Genomic DNA, 17,874 nt, shown 5'->3' on the forward strand with positions numbered 1-17,874 from the left:
TCATGCTATTTGATAATAGCAATTCTTGGCAGAGAATTTCCCCTTTGCCTGAACTGGCCACAGGGCTTCTACAAACCAGTCTTATTTAGGTTGCCAAGCCAGCCCTTCTTGCTCTTGGCCACATAGGGTCTATCAATACTCTTATCCCATTCTGATGCTTCGGGTAAGCCTCTAGACCGTTTGTGGTCTTCCTAAAACCAGTGGACTTTCTTTTCAGAGGTTCCAGCCCTATCCCCTGTAGCCCCTTTAACAGACAAGTTCACAGTAGCCCTCCTCTCAGAAGTATTTTATTGACAGCAGAAACAGATGGTGTATCTCAGTCGTGAGAGAAGTTGGCCCAGGTTCCCATTCCTGACAGAGACCCTTGCTTCTTGATTCAAGAGGAAGAATTGCCCCCTGAGCAGGCTGCAAACCTGGAACGATTTCAGCCTAGACATTCAGGTCAAAGGAGAAAAATAACTTCCCTTCCTAACGGCCAGGGAAGCCACTGCCAAATTCTTCTCTGGTCTTGGGTCCTGGAGCCTTAGATTGATAGGGATCTGATGCCTGATAATTTCAGCTAAGGTCAGGAGATTCCCTCTTAGATTTTCTTGATTCCCTAATGGGAGGAGACTCAGGACGGATTCCTATGAGAAAAACAAATATGAGAAGTGGGTAAAACTTGAAAAAACAAAACAAAACTCTAATTAATAGAAGCATGTCTTTTCATAGAGTATTCTTTTTTTCATTCTTTGTACATTGAGATGTTTGTGTTGGCTGACAATTGTTCTATTCATAATAAAAAAAAAATTTGGGTGAGAAAGCAGCCAGTGAACTTGAAAACCTGACCCTGCACATCCACCTCCTCTCAGAAACTTATCCCATCATATCTAGTCAGAATAAAGCCCAGAACCTACCATACCTGAATAAAGCAAAAATAACAACAAAAATCATACCTAAAACTTAGTTTCTGAGCAGCCAAAATAGATAATGGGTTATGTTTTTCAAATCCATAATTACAGAAGCCGGATGGAAAGGGCAGAGATGAGCCCAATATATGCAAAGACAATATTTATTTGCAGAATACTAAAACCCCTAATGTTCCTTCACGCAAACTCCATGTGGAAGCCACCAGCACTTTCATCCTTCCAGACCAGGTTTGTATCTTCCAGGAAAAGGTGGGCACTGGGAGGGCACTGAAAGCATCTCCTCCAAGTCTAAACTCTCCCTTCCTCCCAGATGCATCTACCTACCCAACTACTCCGCCTTGTTTCTCCATGGCGACAGATTCATCCGAGGAATCATGTTGCAGCTGACAAAATCTTTAGGATATTTATTGGCCTTGAAGATGTTCCTAGGCACCGAGGTGATGCCCGTGTTATCACAGATGATGCGGGATAGGCTAATGGTGGCCAGTGCCTGGCGCTGCTGTGAGCTGAACACCCCGGCACTCTCCCAATAAAACCTGTCGGGGATAAGATGAAAGCACCGCAGTGCTGAAGGAGCCTGGAACTCTAACCAGAGTCTTTACCCCACTCTGGCCTGAACAAGGGCTCACCCTATCTCAGCCCTCCATTCCCCTACCTACAGGGACAGTTTGGTCTAGGTAGACCAGGCTGATGAGTCAGAGCAAGTTCAGACAGGACCTCAGCCTGATCTCTGAGTCGGGAAAGACCAAAGCAGAATCAAAAATACATGAGTCTGTCTCTAGAAAGCATCCTCCTTGCCACCGTCTGAGACATGCTACCTAGCAGGTTCTTTATCAGAGAGGAAAGTAGCTTCCCTCATTCCCAGTTCAGCAGGATCCCCATATGCAAGTCACGAGATCATATATTTAGAGCTGGAATGGACCTTAAAAGACCTTTAAATCCAACTTCCTCATTTTACAGATGAGGAAACAGTAAACCACAAGTAAAATAACGTGTACAGGATCACACAGCTAGTAACTAATGAGGCAGATTTTGGGTAAAATCTTATCCATTAACCCCTGCTGACCCTCAGACCCAGTTTTCTAGGACTTCACTCTGCACTATACCAAAGTCTGGCTCTAAAAGTCAGGAATACAGAATCTTTAATTTTTAAGGAGCTCAAGACTTTTCCATCCTTGTGAAATCATTAACCCCAGCACCAAACTGAATAGTTAGAGCCTGGATGATTTCCCCCATTTTTCAGAGAAAGGGTTACTGAGGATCAGAGAGATGAATTCAGTGACCTGATCACAATCGCACTGTAAGACAGTGACAGTTCCCAGCTTTAAGCCCAAGTCTCTTGACCCCATTCTGCCCCAGCACTATCGTGGGTTCTAACCACCAAAGTCTCCCCTTACATATCCAGTTTCCTCACCGGTCTCCATCTCGGAGTTTTCTGAACTGGGTCCCGATGAGGCAGGCCAGGAGAGGCCCCACCCTGCCCCTGGGCTCCAGAGGTTCTGCCACGCCCCCCATCCAGATGTCAATGTTGTTTGGAATACCATACTGAGTCATCAGTTTCTTGGCCAGATCAGCGTTCTTCAGCACTGTAGTAAGCTCACCTTCTGTTTTGGGTTGAGGGAGCCCACAAAATCGTCTCCAGGCATTGTACCCTGTTATAGGGAGAGAAGGGGAGGGGACAGAGAACACAATGGAAAAGATAGCTAATGAAATAGTAGGATTTTCTATCCAAACAGTGTGTGGTGATAGCTCACATTTTTTTAAAATTTGCCATTCTTCTAAATATATTTCCATATTTATCATGCTGCACAAGAAAAAGGGGGGAAATTAGTGAAAAAAACGAGCAAGCAAACAACACAACAAAAGTGAGAATACTATTCTTTGATCCACATTCAGTCTTTAGTTCTCTCTCTGGATGAGGATGGATGTCACCATCACAAGTCACATCCATCAGAATTAACCATCACAAAATCTTCTTGTTGCTATGTATAATATTCTCTTTGTTCTATTCACTTCACTTAGCATCAGTTCATGTAGGTCTCTCCAGACTTCTCTGATATCATCCTGTTGGTTGTTTCTTACACAACAATAATATTCCATTACATTGTATCTAGGATATACTATAACATATTTAATATGTATGGGAATGCTTGCTATCTAGGGGAGGGGGTGGAGGGAAGAAGGGGAAAATTTGCAACAGAAGGGAATGCAAGGGATAATGTTGTAAAAAATTACCCATGCATATGTACTGTCAAAATAAGTTATAATTATAAAATTAGTAAAAAATATAAAAAATAATAATATTCCATTACATTCATATACCATAACTTATTCAGCCATTCTCCAATAGATGGACATCCACTCACAGCTTCCAGTTCCTTGCCACTACGAAAAGGGCTAAATAGCTCACATTTGTAAAGCACGTCCAGGTTTGTGAAACCTTTTCATTGGAATAAAGGTATTCTTTAATCCTAATTCAGATGTGGAAATTGAAGGTCAGAATGAGTTGCCTAGAGTCACATAATTAACAAATTCCAGGCAGCACTGGAACCTGGCTCTCCTTTACTCCACGACCTCTCTCTGGCTCCCATGCCAAGCTACTTGGACTACCAGAGGTTCTTAGGAAGAGAACTGTTCCAGTGCCTAAGCAGATTAACCCCTTATCAAGAAAGACCAAATAGGACATGTTATGTTCTCATTACCCCAGCTTTCTCTGTCATGAAGATACAGAGGAAAGAGGCATCCTCCATGCTCAGAAACACTTCTCAGTGTTTGGGCCATAGGATGGAGAGTTGGAAAGGAACTTGGATAATCAAATCCAGTCATTTCATTATATAAAATGAAAAATGAGATTTAGAGAAATAACTCGCCCAAATTCATAGAAAAAGGAAATGTCAGGAGTCAGAATTTGAAACCAAATTCTCAAACTCCAAATGGATTTTGCTTTAATGTTTACTATTTCTTCTTTAATTAATTACATAGTAATATTTTCCCCATTAGCTCACTCTCTATAAGGTCAATAGAGCTAGGAGACTCGAGGGGGAAAGGACAGATATTTCAAGAGAGCTAAAGATGGATTGGTGGCAGTTAAGCCAGAGAATGCTTCCTTGGCCCATCTTGGGGAGCACAGGCCTATTAGTGAATAAAGGCCTTTTTAAGAGAACCATCTAGAGTTTTGATATGACTACTGCCTGTCTTCTCTACTAACAGCATATCTTTATACACCCCCCAACCTATATTCTGGAGGAAGCGGAAGAAGCCAATCAGAAGAGTGGTGACTCAGAAAAGCAGAGGTGGGGGATGCGGGTGGAGGGAATGGAATAGAATCAGAAAAAAAGAAGATAGCCTCAAATGATCGGTAAAAACAATAACATTAATAATAAATTTTCTTGAGTTTAACATAAATACACTTAGACTGATGTTGGACTTGGAGTCAGATGACTTAAGATTTAAATGCTGTATCTGTAGGATTGACTGAATGGCCACCCAGGTTTCTTCTTTTGCAAAATGAAGAGGTGGAGAATTTTGTAAAAACTGACAACAAAAAACTACAGTTTGCAAAACTGTAGTAGGTCTGGAAAACTTCTGAGAACCTTCTAGCTTTAAATTCAATCCAGAGTCCTAGAGGAAAACTGGAGAGATTGCCCCTTTTTCTTTTCCTCTCAAACTACCCCTTGGGGATTTCTTGTCTTTCAGGACTGACCTTAGTGATTACTTTCATTTGAAGTAAGCTCTTTTTCTTTTAGGGGAACTTGATGTTCTTTGTCTGGGCACTGCATCTGCTCAGGTGAAGAATTAGTGTGGCTCCCTGGGCCACCTGGGCTTTCTGAAAGGGGAAAGGCTAGGGGACTTGGGTACTATTTATCCTTACTCTAGCATCACAGCCTAAACTACACTTACCCATGATGTGTGTGACTTACTCTCTCTATTTGAGGGTCCTCCATTCCTCCTTCACATATCATTGGGCAACTCGATGGCTAAATGGGATAGAGCACTGGGCTTGGAATCAGGGCTAATCTTCCTGAGTTCAAATCTGGCCTCAGAAATTTAATGGCTGTAAGACTCTGGACAAATCCCTTAACCCTGTTTGTCTCAGTTTCCTCATCTGTAAAATGAGGTAGAGAAGGAAATGGCAAACCACTCGAGTATTTTTTGCCAAGAAAAGCCCAAATAGTGTCACAAAGAGCCATACATCACTGAAACAATAAAACAATTATTGTATGTCTGTGCCTTAAGACCCAAGGCTGAACAAGTGCTGAAATTCTCTTTTCTAGAGAACTAAATGGTAGATAGACATCTGGACCAGAATTCAGAATGTGACTCCCATTCTGGCCTCATTACAGGTGAACCAGCTATGTGTGACTTTAGGCACTTAGTATCTTCCTGCTTTAGTTTTCTCAACTATAATAACAGTGCCTGTCTCCCGAGTTGTTTTGCAGATAAAATGAGATAAAGGTTACAAAATGCTTCGCAAATTTTAAGGTGATATATAAATGTTGGCTATTAATAGATGGTATAGTTTGGACTTGACTTTACCATTTGGATCACCTGTAGGAGGTAATTGCAAGAGCAATAGGCTCAGCCTTTTCTGCCTCCCAAAATGTATTCCTAGTACTTGTTAAAGTACCAGGGAACAGAGATTAAAGTCTGAGATTCCTTTAAGGAAGGCTTAACAAGTAAATAGTCCTGTAAAAGAAACTTATTTAGACTGAGGTATAATTGATTAATATTAGACCCTTTCCCAAGAGCCAGTTTTGATAAGGAGAGAGGAAGAGATAGAAGGAGGCACCTGAAGGGCAGAGGGAGATGGTGTGCCACAGGGAGCAAAAAGAGGGCTTTGAATTTACATTAATCGTTTCATAGATTTTATTAGCAGTGTTCCTGATGCCATTGGTGGCAGGGGTGGATATGGAGATAGAAGTGGGGTTGAAGATTTTAATCAATGTGAGAACAGGGATGGATCTGAGGAAAGAAATGAATTTGGAGATGAAAATGAGATGGAGACAAGAATGTGGATGAGATGGGAATAGGGATAGGGATGAAGATGGAATAGTAACTAAAGGAATGATATGGGGCAAGTTCTCTCACCTGGGAGGCCATGGTCTCTGCTACGTTGCATGTTGAGAGCAGGTAAGTCCAGGCCAATCCTCATGACCTGTTTAAATAACTTATCCCGGATTTCTTCCACCACAATTTGATTCTGTCTGTTCAGTTTGGCTGGGGTGGCCATGAGGCCTCGGAGAATTGGATCAATGCCCCCTGGGAATTGCAAGATCGAGATATAACCTTAACTCCTAGTGTGAAAGAACATATCACAGAGATCATGATTTAACATCCCCTACATCCCAGATTCACCAAAACTTCCAGAGGAGTTACTAAGGGGACCTCGCCAGTTTTTTTTCCTAATATGTCACCCAAGCCCAAAGTGACCATGTCCTCTGCTGAACTCCTTCAACTCCCTCACTGTTTGCAAGACTCCACCATAATTTAGCATTGACTATCTATCTTTTCCAGGGTCTGTGCCATCTCAACAACTAGATTCTAAGCTCCTTGACCAAGGACCAGAACCATGTCTCATATTTTTAAGCAATTAATTTCCCATTCTACATATCCCCTTCCCCCCAACACATACACAGTTTCAATCAGTGAACATCTTTAATAAATATGTGCTTATTGGAAAATACTGGAACCATAGAGAGAATCCTTAAAAGGATCTGAGAGATTCTCTAGTATCTTTCACTAATTTTAGAGTTGAGAAAAGCTAAGTGATTTCCCCAAAGTCACACAGAGTGTGTAGTCACACAAAGTGAGGTTCAAACCCAAGACTCCAGATCCACTGCTCCCTTCTGAATGAAAACACACTGATACCCTAGAAAAAAAAGGTCTATAAATAGTGTTTTCCAAGTTAATTAAACTAGAGAATAGTTTTAGACTTGACATATGTTGATATTCAAAGGGAATGCTCAGTTCACATACTGTTTCATGTAGGAAACTTTTGCTAGGCTACTTTGAAAAAAACAACAAAAACTAATTTTACTGATCTGTTCATCTAGTGCTTTCTCCCTCACCAAATTATCTTGTATTTTAATTTCTAGTTGCATGTTTTATTTCCCCAAAAGAATGTAAGCTTTTCAAGGACAAGGACTGATTTTCCTTTTGTCTTTGCATGCCTGGTACATAGCACAGTGTCTTGCATATTAATGAATGCTCAATAAGTATTGGTTGGATTGGATAGATTTGGTCACACTCCAGAGCAAAATAGAGAAAATCACATTGATTTTCATAAGTAATAAGAAGCATGGCACAGTGGTCTCAGAGCCAGGAAATCAGGATATGTTTCACTTCTGACATACTGGCTATTTGAACAAACAACACTAATAAAAGTTGAAAAGTAGGAGTTAACCTGCATTGGTAGAGGGAGTCCCTCAAGAGGAGTTGAAATGAAATTGATGATGTGGTTCAAAAAGAGAGAGAAGGCAAGATATTGGGGATTATTTTTTTTTGGCTAGGGTTAAGTGACTTGCCCAGGGTCACACAGCTAGGAAGTATTAAGTGTCTGAGACCAGATTTTAACTCAGGTCCTCCTGACTCCAGGGCTAGTACACTATCCACTGTGGCATCTAGCTGCCTCCAAGATATTGTTTTTAAAAGACCATTAGATTTGGAGCTAGAAGACCTAGATTTAAATTCTAGCTCTACTACTAACAGTTTCACAGAAACTTAAAAGCTTGGAGAAGGGATCTCAAAGCCTTCTACTTGACTGAGAGACCCCTCTACAAAAATCCCTAACAAATGGTCATCCCATCTCTGCCTGAGGAGCACAAATGAAGGGGAAGGAGCCGCTATTGGAAGAGATTGGACTAAATCATCACCTAAGTCTTTTCTAAATCTGTGATCCTAAGTATTTGTGATAAGCACATAAGTTCATATTCAATATTATTATGGGGATCTGGTCAATGAAGGTCCAGTTCTCAGGAGCATGCTCCATCCCCATTTGCTTCTGAAAATTCTTAATGACATAAAATAGGGGAACTTGGCTCTCCACTTGAGAGCATGAACAGACATTCTGTAATTGGTTACTGTGTGGTCAAGAGGAGCCTTCTGATTGGCTGCTGAGTTGGAACTATGTATATACAAGTCATTCATTGAAAATACGATTGTTTCAACTACACCTAGAGAAGGAACACTGGGAAGTGAATGTAAATTGTTAGCACTACTGTCTATCTATCCAGGTTACTTATACCTTCGGAATCTAATACTTAATGTGCAACAAGAAAATGGGATTTACACATCTAGATTGTATCTAGGTTATACTGTAACATATATAAAATGTATGGGATTGCCTGTCATCAAGGGGAGGGAGGGGATAATTTGGAAAAATGAATACAAGGGATAATGTTATTTTAAAAATTACTCATGCATATATACTGTCAAAAATTATAAATAAAAAATTTATATATATATAAAAGAAAAGAAAAGAAAATACGGTTGTTTCTCCCCGGCTATGTTTCAGTGAGGAAGATGAAATGTTGTTAACCTTCAGTTAGGCAGGTGGTCTGGGCAGGGAGATAAAAGGCTGAGCTTCTCTTCCTACCTGGAGGTTTCCAACATTTTGTCCTTTTTTCCAGGGATGCAGCCAGAGAGAGAAAACAATAAACCCTCTGCTCAAAAGTCAATCAAAAGGCAATCAAAAGACTCTTCTTCACCATGTAATAAGCAGACAGGAACATGTCACAAAATATTGGCATATGTTCTAAAGCAGGCCCCTGAAATCTATGTTATCACACACTTCCAGTAACAGGCTTACCAAATATGCACATGGGTAATTGCATAAGACAGCAGCCTGTGAAAACGCCTTAGACCTGGACCCTCATTGGCCAGATTGTACCTTTTACACTCTATTAGAGCAGAAAATATCAGCATCATCCAAATGTTCTCCTAGAACCCCATTTATACCGTAATGAACCATCAGCACTCTATAGAACATAGCTTAGGAAACAATAGCATAGATTTGAAGAGGACTTTAAAAGTCTTCTAGTTCAACCAGGAACAGCTAAGTGGTACCATAGTGCACAGAACACATGCCTGCAGTCAAAAAGACTCATCTTCCTAAATTCAAATCCACCTCAGACACTTACTGTGTGACCCTAAGCAAGTTACTTTACCCAGTTTGCCTCAGTTTCCTCATCTGTAAAAATGAGCTGGAGAAGGAAATGGCAAACCCTCTCAGTGTCTCTGCCAAGAAAATCCCAAATGGGGTCATAATGAGTCACACTTGTCTGAAACAGCTCAACAACCACTGAAAAATGAGGAGGTTGGGCTGGAGGCTCTCTCAAAATCTAACTGAGTCTATCTGTGATATATGACCCAGTCTCATTCCTGCTGAATCTTTTTTCTCTTTCTCCTACCTATCAAATGAATATCGGGTGCTTTTTTTTAAAAGCACAACAGTAGGAATCACTAAACTTGGTCAATATTTCAGTCATGTTTGACTCTTCATGACCCTATTTGGGGTTTTCTTGGCAAAGATAATTCAGTGGCTTATTATTTCCTTTTCCAACTTGGGTCCTAATGCTATCCTATTTCCTACGTGATCCACCTTGGATATCTAATTTTTCCAGATCTTATTTTCCTCATCCATAAAATGAAAGAATGGGATTAATGGCTTCTAAATTTCCTTCTAGATTTTATAATCCCATTGTCCTTTACCCTCCCTCCCTCCCGTAGTGGAGGGACCAGGAAACTTGCTTACCTTCCTTCACGACCCTCCAGCTGGCAAAGAAGACTTCACTAAGTGGGACTCTAGGGTTGGGCCCAGCAGGACGGTACTGATCATTCAGGCGGAACATAAAGGGCTGGATGAGGGTGTGGCCATAGCGGAAGGCATTGGTGAAGACATTAGCAATACGTGGATCCACCGACTCATTGTAGCCCCGATAAGTAGGCAGGTATTTCTTCAGGGCCGCTGGCCCCAGCACCAGGGGGAGGTAGTCTCGGTAGGTGATGATCTAAAAGATAAACAAATTATTTCCCTCTCAACTCTTCTCCTACAGTCTCCCCTTCCAACATCTCCTGTCCTTCAGGGTGCTTATAACTTTTCAATACTGATGACTTAGAGTTTCAGTGAATTCTTGTCAGGACAGGCACTTTCTCAATAGTATCTTTTGGGGTTTAAGAAATCGGGAGAATGTTAACAGAATCCTGAGGAACATTCCTTGATCCCCCTGACTTCTCTAAAGGCCTCCAGTAGTATGTTGAGCACCTCTTCTTTTTTTTAATTATTATTATTATAGCTTTTTATTTACAAAACATATGCATGGTGATTTTTCAGCACTGACCTTTGCAAAACCTTCTGTTCCAACTTTTCCCCTCCTTCCCCCCCACCCCCTCCCCTAGATGGCAGGTAGTCCCATACATATTAAATATGTTAAAGTGTATGTTAAATATAATATATGCATACATATTTGTACAGTTAGCTTCTGAGCACCCTTCTAAAGAACTAATCACATATGAATTTTTATTGGGGTTGTACTTGACCCAGCATCTTGAGAAAGGGAATGCTAGCTACTTCAGCTTTCATCTTCACAGGTGTTTAGCACACATCTCCCCACACCTGTAAGTAGAGTAGTGTTCTACATACAGTAGGTACTTAAATGTTTGTTGAGTTATATTGAACTGAATCTGTCAAGGAATGGCTTCTAATGTAAAATGGGGAAGCACTGAGGAGCGGCTTGCTCAAGCTTGAACCAAGGTCCCTTTAGGTTCTAGCCGGTCCCAGAAATCCCTACCTGGATAAGAGCCCCAACAATCTTCCGAGCTTCCTGGTACAGCTTCTCCCCATTCCACTGGGGATTCAAACGCTTCAGAAATTCAGCCAACCGGTTGTGTTCCCGAAGAAAGAGGGTGTGCATGGATGTCAGCTCAGGCATCTCACTGGACCGGCTGTCTCCTGGGGAAACCAAGAATTTCGGTCAAGAAATTGATATCTATCTGGGAGTTTAAGAAATCAGGAGAGCATTGGTAACCCAATTCCTATAAGGATCTCAGTTTCCTCCTCTGTAAAATGGGGAGATTAGATTAAAGATTTCTAAGATATTTTTCCCCTAGTTTCAAAATTCAAACAGTCTATGATTTAATAGGCTCCAACTCCTCCAGTTGCTAATCTCCTGTCAGTCACCTCTCTGGACTTCAGTTTTCTCATCTAGAAAATGGAGGGTTAAACTAGATGATCTCTAAGTCCTATGGACCTGCTCACATTTCTAGTCCTACCAACATAGAAGAAACCCATTTTTCCTCAGACACACATTTTCCTCTCTCTTCTTGGGTCTCATAACTGGAATGCGGTATCCCATCTCTCCCTCTTCCAAATCTACCCATCCTGTGAGATCCCCCAAAAGCCTTGTCTTCCCCCTTGATACCTATTGTCTATGCCCATTTCTGGCATTCTTTCATTGCCTTGCATTCTTAAGGAAATGTTCATGGGTTAATGTCTTATATTCACAATTAGACTTAAAAGCTAAGTCCCAGGGCAGCTGAAGTCAGGAGGACCTGAGTTCAAATGTGGCTTCAGACACTTAACATTTCCTAGCTGTGTGACCCTGGGCAAGTCACTTAACCCCAATTGCCTTCAGCAGGAAAAAAAAAAAAAAGCTAAGTCTCATCCATAGGTCTCTTCTGATGGTCAAACAAGTACTTCTTCCACAGTAGGTGTTCTACGGATAGGTGGAATCAAAGAAAGAAAAGTAGACTAGGAATCAGGGAAGACCTGTATCTGACGCTTAACTAGGAGCATAGTCATGGGCAAGCCAGGAAACCTTTCTGAGACTCGATTTCCTTGTCTAGAAAAAGAGAATAATATTTTAGAGCCTACCTTATAGAGTTATGAGAATCAAATAGAATGTGTATGCAAAGTGCTTTGTGAATCTGAAATTGCAATGTTAGCTATTCATATTAATTTTCAGCAATCTGCACAACCACATTTTGTTTCAGCAGCTTGCTTTGGAAATAATAGTGGGAAGCTGGATGGAGGTTAAGATGTATGGCTTCTACATCCAACCTCATGGCCATCTATCATAGATTTATTGCTGATGGACTTCAGAAGTAAACTAGCCCAAATTTTCTAGAACAGGAAACTGAAATCTAGAGAAAACTCGAGGTTAGAACAGGTAGTAAAATGGAAAAACTGAAATTTGAACCTCTCACTCTACATTCAATATTCTTTAGATTAGAGATGTCAAATATGGTCACGTGTGTCCAGCAGCACCCTAAATTCCACCAGAACCAGATTAAAATGTGTTGATTCTATTCATTCATTTCAGTCGGGTTCAACTTTTCATGATCCCATTTGGGGTTTTCTTGGCTAAGATCTTGGAATGGTTTACCATTTCCTTCTCCAGCTCATTTTACAGATGAGGAAACTGAGGTAACACGGATGGGGCGACTTAACCAGGGTCATACAACTAGTAAGTGTCTACGAACAGAGAATCTTCCTGACCCTAGCACTGGGCTCCCTGTAATTGGGAAATTAGTGTCCACCTGGTGCCATCCTTCAGCATCTCTGTAATTCTTTTTAGTCATGAAGGAGACGCAAACATGCAATATCAAGTTGGAAAATGGAAAACTACAGATTATCTATAACACAATTCCATACAAGTGATGTTCCCACAGATAAACACATCCTTTGTAGATGACCTTTGGAGGTAGGATCTCTAGAACCGTGGTGGGAAAGTGTCTGTCTCACCCTCCACACCCTTGGATGACCTGCTGACCTGCCAAGAAACACTTGATTTTAGCAGAACGGTTGGTGAGCAGACAAGGGTCTTCATGGAGCATGTCAAAGGGCAGGAGGGCCCGTCCATTATCCTTGTATTTATCATTCACAGCCAAGAATCCTTTCTGATTGGTATTGTCCCGGAGGCGCTGAGCCAGGAGATCCTCACTGCCATACACCATGCTGGCATCCAGGAAGGAAGTGAGGGAGTTGATCTGGTTGCGGATGGTGATGTTGCCTTCTGTACAGGCCGGGCATGAACGAAAGAAGGGGATGCAGTCGCTCCTGTTCCTGATCCGGGGGTCATTGGGTGGGATCTGATGAGAAGAAAGTCAGGGCTAATCTGAGACTCCGTCAGAGGCTACCCTCTCTTGGTCCTCAATTAATCAAGCAATAATCAACAAGATTTATTAAGCACAGTGCCAGGCACTGTGCCCAGCATGAAAATACAAAACCAAAAATGAAATAGTCCCTGCCCTCAAGGACTTTACAATCTGCTATAAACCATGACATGTTGCTTTCTCACCTCCTCCAAGCAGTTTTTCACCTATTCCTTCCAGGGAGGGGGGTCTAATTGACACTGTATGGCCAAGTTATCCATAGCTGGAAGGAAACACCCCTTTAACATCCCCCATTTCTCCTCCCTCTTGTTCTGTGTAAACCCCCCCCAAAATACACACACAATCCTATCACTCCTCAGAGGATCAGAGCAGGCCTTGAGGAGATGGGGCAGAAGGAGGATGGATGAGACCAGAGGGCCATTCTCCCTACATCCAATAAGGTCATCTCTCTAAGCTAAGACATAGCTCTGATATTTTCTATATTTAGATTTTATCTATTTACATCTCCTTTATATTTACATAGTCATGTCTCCTTCCTGGGGGAAGAATTTAATAAAAAGAAAGATACAGGGAAGAACAGAAAGGGTCCTCCATTAGTAGAAATGGGAAGTGATTGTGGAGAGCAGCTATTTGGAAACTTATCTTTTTTCCCTTTCCTCTTATTCCCAGAGAGAAGAAAAGAAATATAGAAAAAGATGCTGAATGGCACCAGGAAAAAAGAAGATATTTGGAATCAGGGGAATAGGTTTCAAATTCCAGCATTTACTCCCTTCATGACATTGGGCTAATAACTTAAAACTCTACAAGTCTCAGTTTCTTCACTTTTAAGTGTGAGATTTAGTCTAAACTAAAGGTTCTGAAGATTTTTGTGTGTCATGGACCCCTCTGGCAGTTTATGGACCCCTTCTCAGAATAATATTTGTAAAGGTATTTTTTATTAAAGCTTTTTATTTTCAAAACATATGCATAATGATAATTGTGGAAATATGTATAGAAGAATTGCATATATATATTTTTAATTTTATTTAGAATTTTTTTCACAGTATATATGCATGAGTAATTTTTTATAATATTATCCCTTGTATTCATTTTTCCAAATTATTCCCTCCCCCTCCCTCCAATCCCTCCCCCCGATGACAGGCAAGAATTGCATATATTTTTAAAATTTCAGAACACAAGGTTTTGCAAGAGTGAATGTTGAAAATTATCCATGCATGTGTTTTTGTTGTTTTGAAAATAAAAAGCTTTAATAAAAACAAACAAAAATATATGCATAGATAATTTTCAACGTTCACCCTTGCAAAACCTTGTGTTCCAAAATTTTTTCCTCTCCCTTCCTCCTACTCCCTCCCTAGACAATAAGTAATCCAATATATATTAAATATGTACAATTCTTCTATACAATTATCAGAGTAATATTTTTAAATAATTGAAGGAAATGCTAACTTTCAGCTAGAGGTCAATGAAAATAAAGATGTGAATTTTCTTCTCATCTAAGTTCATAGACCCCTTGAAATTTAACCAGAGAAACCTTAACCTGTGGAACCCAGATTACGAGCCCCTGTTCTAGAAGGCCTCTAAATATTCTCTTCCAACCCCTGAGCTTCCCATTTCCCAGGCTGGTACCTTGAGGGGGAAGCAGGATGGTTGCTGTTCACAGGTGTGTTCACAGTTCTCAGTCAGGGCAGGCTCAGGGGTGAGGTCCAAATCATGGTCAATGAATTGACCCCACTGCATGAATATGAGAGCCCTTTCCTGGTCTTGTGTCAGCTTCTCATTGGGAAAACGGACGATTTGGTTGGAGACTTCTCGGGCCTAGAGTCAAGGATCAAAAAAAAAATGGCAGAGGAGGTAGAAGAGGGAAGACAGGGATGTTTTGGAAAGGATAGAAGGGGCAAAGGCATTAGTGTGGAAGATAGGGTTGGGGGAGACAGAGAAGGAGTTTGGAAACGAGAAGGTAAAAGAGTATTAGAATGAGAAGAAGCAATGGAAGGAGGTAAATCCTCCAGATGTCATCTCCATCAGCCACCCAACTCTTACCAGAGGAACAGGGAAGCCATTTCTCTTTGTCCCCTTTGTCCAGCCAAAGGGGAGAGAGACCCCATCCTCATATTCAGCAGGCAACCAGCGTACAAAGGCCCTGTTAGATGCTCCTAAGGTGGGTCTCCTCCTGGAAGGAGAACAGAGGCAGCTTAGGAGGCTGAGAGAAGGAAGAGGAAATCGAGGCAGCTTCATTGAGTAGGACATGGGGCTTTCGTGTCTCCCACTGTGGGGAGGGGGAGCAGGGGAGGGACGGAATGAAGTCTTGGCTGGTAAGCTCTGGTCTCCCACCTATTGTTGCATTGTCCTGTGATGGTTCGGTACTTGTCCGTATTCTCACATTTTACTGCTACGTCCTGGTAGGCACAGCCGCTGGCTTTGGACAGGAACTCTAGCTGGGGAGGGGTCAGCACATCTGAAATGATAGAGAACAACTGTGAGAAAGGCTGAGGGCATGGCGTCCCTTCTCTGTGCCCTCCCCTCCCCTTACAGCTAACACTATGAGCAAAGTCCTGGGAGGTCTGAGGTCAATGAGGCTGGTTCGGGGAAATACCTGTGATGTTGAAGGGACCCCGGTGCCGGTGCCACGGCTGAAGCTTCTTCTCCAGGAGATTCAAGGCCACGTGCAGGTAATCGGCGGCTCTAGAAGCTATCCGGGTCCCTGCCACTGGCTGCTTGAAAAAGGACATGAGGTCCCTGGCACTTGCTGTCCCAGTCCTCATTTTCTGCTTAATTCTGCTCAAAACAGAGGAGGAAAAGAGGGAGAAAGTGGGGTGAAGGAGGGAAAGAGCTAGAAAGAAGGGCCTCCCTAACTTGCCAACTCTCTAGGAAGTGGGGGTACAATAAGATCATAGATTGAGTGCTAGACAGGATTTTAGGGGTCATCCAGCACAACCCCTTGTTTTCTGAAGAAGCAGACTCAGAGAAATTAAGATACTCGTACAAGATCAGACAAACATACAGGTAATAAGTGGAAGAGGCAGGATTTGAATCCAGATCTTTGGAGTCCAAATCAGATACTTCAGGGTACCTGGCTGCTTCCCCCTTACTCTGTCCTTAGATCATTAGGTGGAGACTTCTCAGAGATCTTTGCAACTAGGATTGGATCATCATCCAACTAGGCTAAGGGCCATTCTGGCTTGAGGCATAGGAAACCCAAGAGAGACCCTGCACCCGCACCCCCTGCTTCCAACTTTTTATGAAGCAGAAAATAAGATCTATAACTAATCTCTAGACTTGGAACCTTCCCACCTTTAGTAGGCTCTCCCTGGAGAAGGCTCTCCTCGGGAGCTCAGCGCCCACCTTTCTCGTTTCTCCTTGTAAGCTTTGTCCACCAATTTCTTTGCCTCCTCCATGCTGCTCTGCACCACGGAGCTGTCTACCTCTCCAGCGGTGGCTGCTCAGAAATACAGAGAGAAAGGGGAATCAGACCACACACCTGAGCCTGTCCAAGAAATGCCACCAACCCCAAACCTCTGTCCCAGTGGGGAGATTTGGCTCTCTTTCATCACCCTTTCATTCCCCACCCTAAAAAACCCTGGGGGAAGGGAAAATCACTGAGGTCTCTGACCACCCCCCATTATACAGTACCTCTGACTGGGACCTCCTTCCCCTCTCTCTCCCCCTTACTCCTCTGTCTAGGACTTTCTTTCCCCTTAAGATTCCTCTGTCTAGGACTTTCTTTCCCCTTAAGGTTCCTCTGTCTAGGACTTCCTTTCCCTCTCCCTCCTCATTAAATCCTTCCCCCCCCATTCTGTCAGTTACCAGGAAAGGTGTCCACTAACAATGGGGGCAGGATCAATGCCATCAGGAACGCTGTGAGGGGCAGGAACAGCTTCATTTCTGTAAGAGAGCCCCATCCCACCCCCCAGAAGCTAGATTAGATATTTCTGTGGAGGTAAAGAAGCATTGCCACAGAATCATCATAAGACTTTAGATCTAGAAGACAGCTAAAAGATTTCCTAATCCAATCTACTCTCCCAACCCCCAATCCTGGACCCATTTTACAAAGTCAGAAAATGAAGCCCAGAATGAGGAAGTGACAATCAATTTCCCCCAACTAACCAAGACTAGAACCCAGGGATCCTTCCCTCCACCCTGACCCCCCACTTAGTACATTGGGTGGGAACCCTCTATATTTTAGCCTGTCTTTATATAGCACTTTAAGATTTATAAAACACCTGGCATCTCATTTGATCTTCATTCAGTTGCATGAAGTGGGTGCTACTAATATTCTCATTTTGAGGATGGGCAAATTGAGGCTCAGAGAGTTTGTGATTTGCCCAAGTGCACACAGCTCATAGACCTCTATGTGTCTGAACTGGGATCTTCCTGATGTCAAAGCCAAAGTACAACATATTGCCTCTGGCACTTCTTCCTCCAGCTTGTCCTTGAAGAAATCAGGGGCCCAAGAACTCACCTGTCATCCCTTGTTCTCCTCTTCCATCCTAAAGAGACTAGGAAAAAGGCTTTTATATCTTCACACAGGAGATGGGGGAGGATGGAGGCCTTGGGTGGAGTCCAAGGTAGCCCCTCCTCTTGGGGTGGAGATATAAGCTCCCCCTTTTTAAAAACTTTTTTTTATTATAACAGCTTTTTATTTTTCAAAATACATGCAAAGATCGTTTTCAACATCCACTCTTGCAAAATCTTGTGTTCCAAATTTTTCTCCCTGCTTCCCCTTCTCCCCTAGACAGCAAGTAATCCAATATAGGTTAAACGTGCGCAATTCTTTTAAACATATTTCCATATTTATTATGCTGCACAAGAAAAATCAGATCAAAAGGGAGAAAAAAATGAAGCTCCCCCTTTCTTG

General features: G+C 42.2%; 1 protein-coding gene across 3 annotated transcripts; it reads right to left on the reverse strand.

Moving 5' to 3' along the window:
- Positions 1-271: 271 nt before the first annotated feature.
- Positions 272-17,542, reverse strand: LOC141539312 (myeloperoxidase-like). 3 transcript variants are annotated; one of them, XM_074261898.1, is made up of 14 exons: positions 17,479-17,539; positions 16,824-16,901; positions 16,362-16,455; positions 15,613-15,794; positions 15,351-15,474; positions 15,060-15,189; positions 14,646-14,834; positions 12,677-12,995; positions 10,697-10,857; positions 9,661-9,916; positions 5,997-6,167; positions 2,323-2,560; positions 1,233-1,444; positions 272-626 (listed from the first exon to the last, which is right to left on the reverse strand). In XM_074261898.1, the coding sequence occupies exons 1-13, from the start codon at positions 17,483-17,485 to the stop codon at positions 1,237-1,239; spliced, it is 2,157 nt and encodes a 718-aa protein (XP_074117999.1). In that variant the 5' UTR covers positions 17,486-17,539; the 3' UTR covers positions 272-626; positions 1,233-1,236. The 3 variants fall into 3 exon arrangements, with proteins under 3 accessions (XP_074117999.1, XP_074118000.1, XP_074118001.1); XM_074261899.1 differs by lacking the exon at positions 17,479-17,539 and adding an exon at positions 17,240-17,263; XM_074261900.1 differs by lacking the exons at positions 14,646-14,834; positions 15,060-15,189 and having other exon boundaries at positions 12,677-12,916; positions 15,361-15,474; positions 17,479-17,542.
- Between the last annotated feature and the right edge of the window lie 332 nt (positions 17,543-17,874).

The sequence above is a fragment of the Sminthopsis crassicaudata genome, chromosome 4 (assembly GCF_048593235.1).
Source record: "Sminthopsis crassicaudata isolate SCR6 chromosome 4, ASM4859323v1, whole genome shotgun sequence".
In the NCBI taxonomy this organism is placed as follows: domain Eukaryota; kingdom Metazoa; phylum Chordata; class Mammalia; order Dasyuromorphia; family Dasyuridae; genus Sminthopsis; species Sminthopsis crassicaudata.